At 36.1% G+C, this 502-nt stretch overlaps 1 protein-coding gene across 1 annotated transcript; it reads right to left on the bottom strand.

Moving 5' to 3' along the window:
- LOC114314233 (F-box/FBD/LRR-repeat protein At2g04230-like) lies at positions 1 to 502 on the bottom strand. The gene is made up of 2 exons (XM_028260688.2): positions 236 to 502; positions 1 to 141 (listed from the first exon to the last, which is right to left on the bottom strand). Exons 1-2 carry the CDS (start codon positions 500 to 502, stop codon positions 1 to 3), a joined length of 408 nt encoding a protein of 135 aa, XP_028116489.2.

Raw genomic sequence — 502 nt, 5'->3', positions numbered from 1 at the left:
TTAGTAACCATTACATGTCTCGAAATCTAGGTCAAGAACCCTAACTTTCTTTCTGAGAGCAAAACGAATCCATGTAACAATCTCATTAGCTAGCTTCAATTCTTTTGCTAAGCGTTTTAGGATCATCTTGATAGTTGCGCTCTAGGGAAAACTATAAACTGAACTCAAACTTTAGACAAAATCTATGCATATCAGAGCACTCATGAAGAATTAATATATGACGAATAAAGTTAACCAATCTCTCTTCATACATTAGCCAATCCACATTCTCAAAATCATCATAGTCGTGGTACAAGCCCACATTAAAATCAAGATTGTAAATGGAAGTCCAGAGCTTTCCAAATTTGCGAATAAGGACCGTCTTCATGGCATTTTCTATTGGCAAAAGTGAGAGGATGTGGACGAGGATCAAGTCTGGTAAACTACTAATTCTATCAATTTGTTCATTTGGGGCAACCGATTGCCTCTTGCAACTACCTAATTTTGCAACAATATTATTCAT

Source organism: Camellia sinensis, chromosome 8, assembly GCF_055761805.1.
Source record: "Camellia sinensis isolate YWXY chromosome 8, ASM5576180v1, whole genome shotgun sequence".
Classification (NCBI taxonomy): Eukaryota; Viridiplantae; Streptophyta; class Magnoliopsida; order Ericales; family Theaceae; genus Camellia; species Camellia sinensis.
This window is presented reverse-complemented; position numbering and strand designations above follow the sequence as displayed.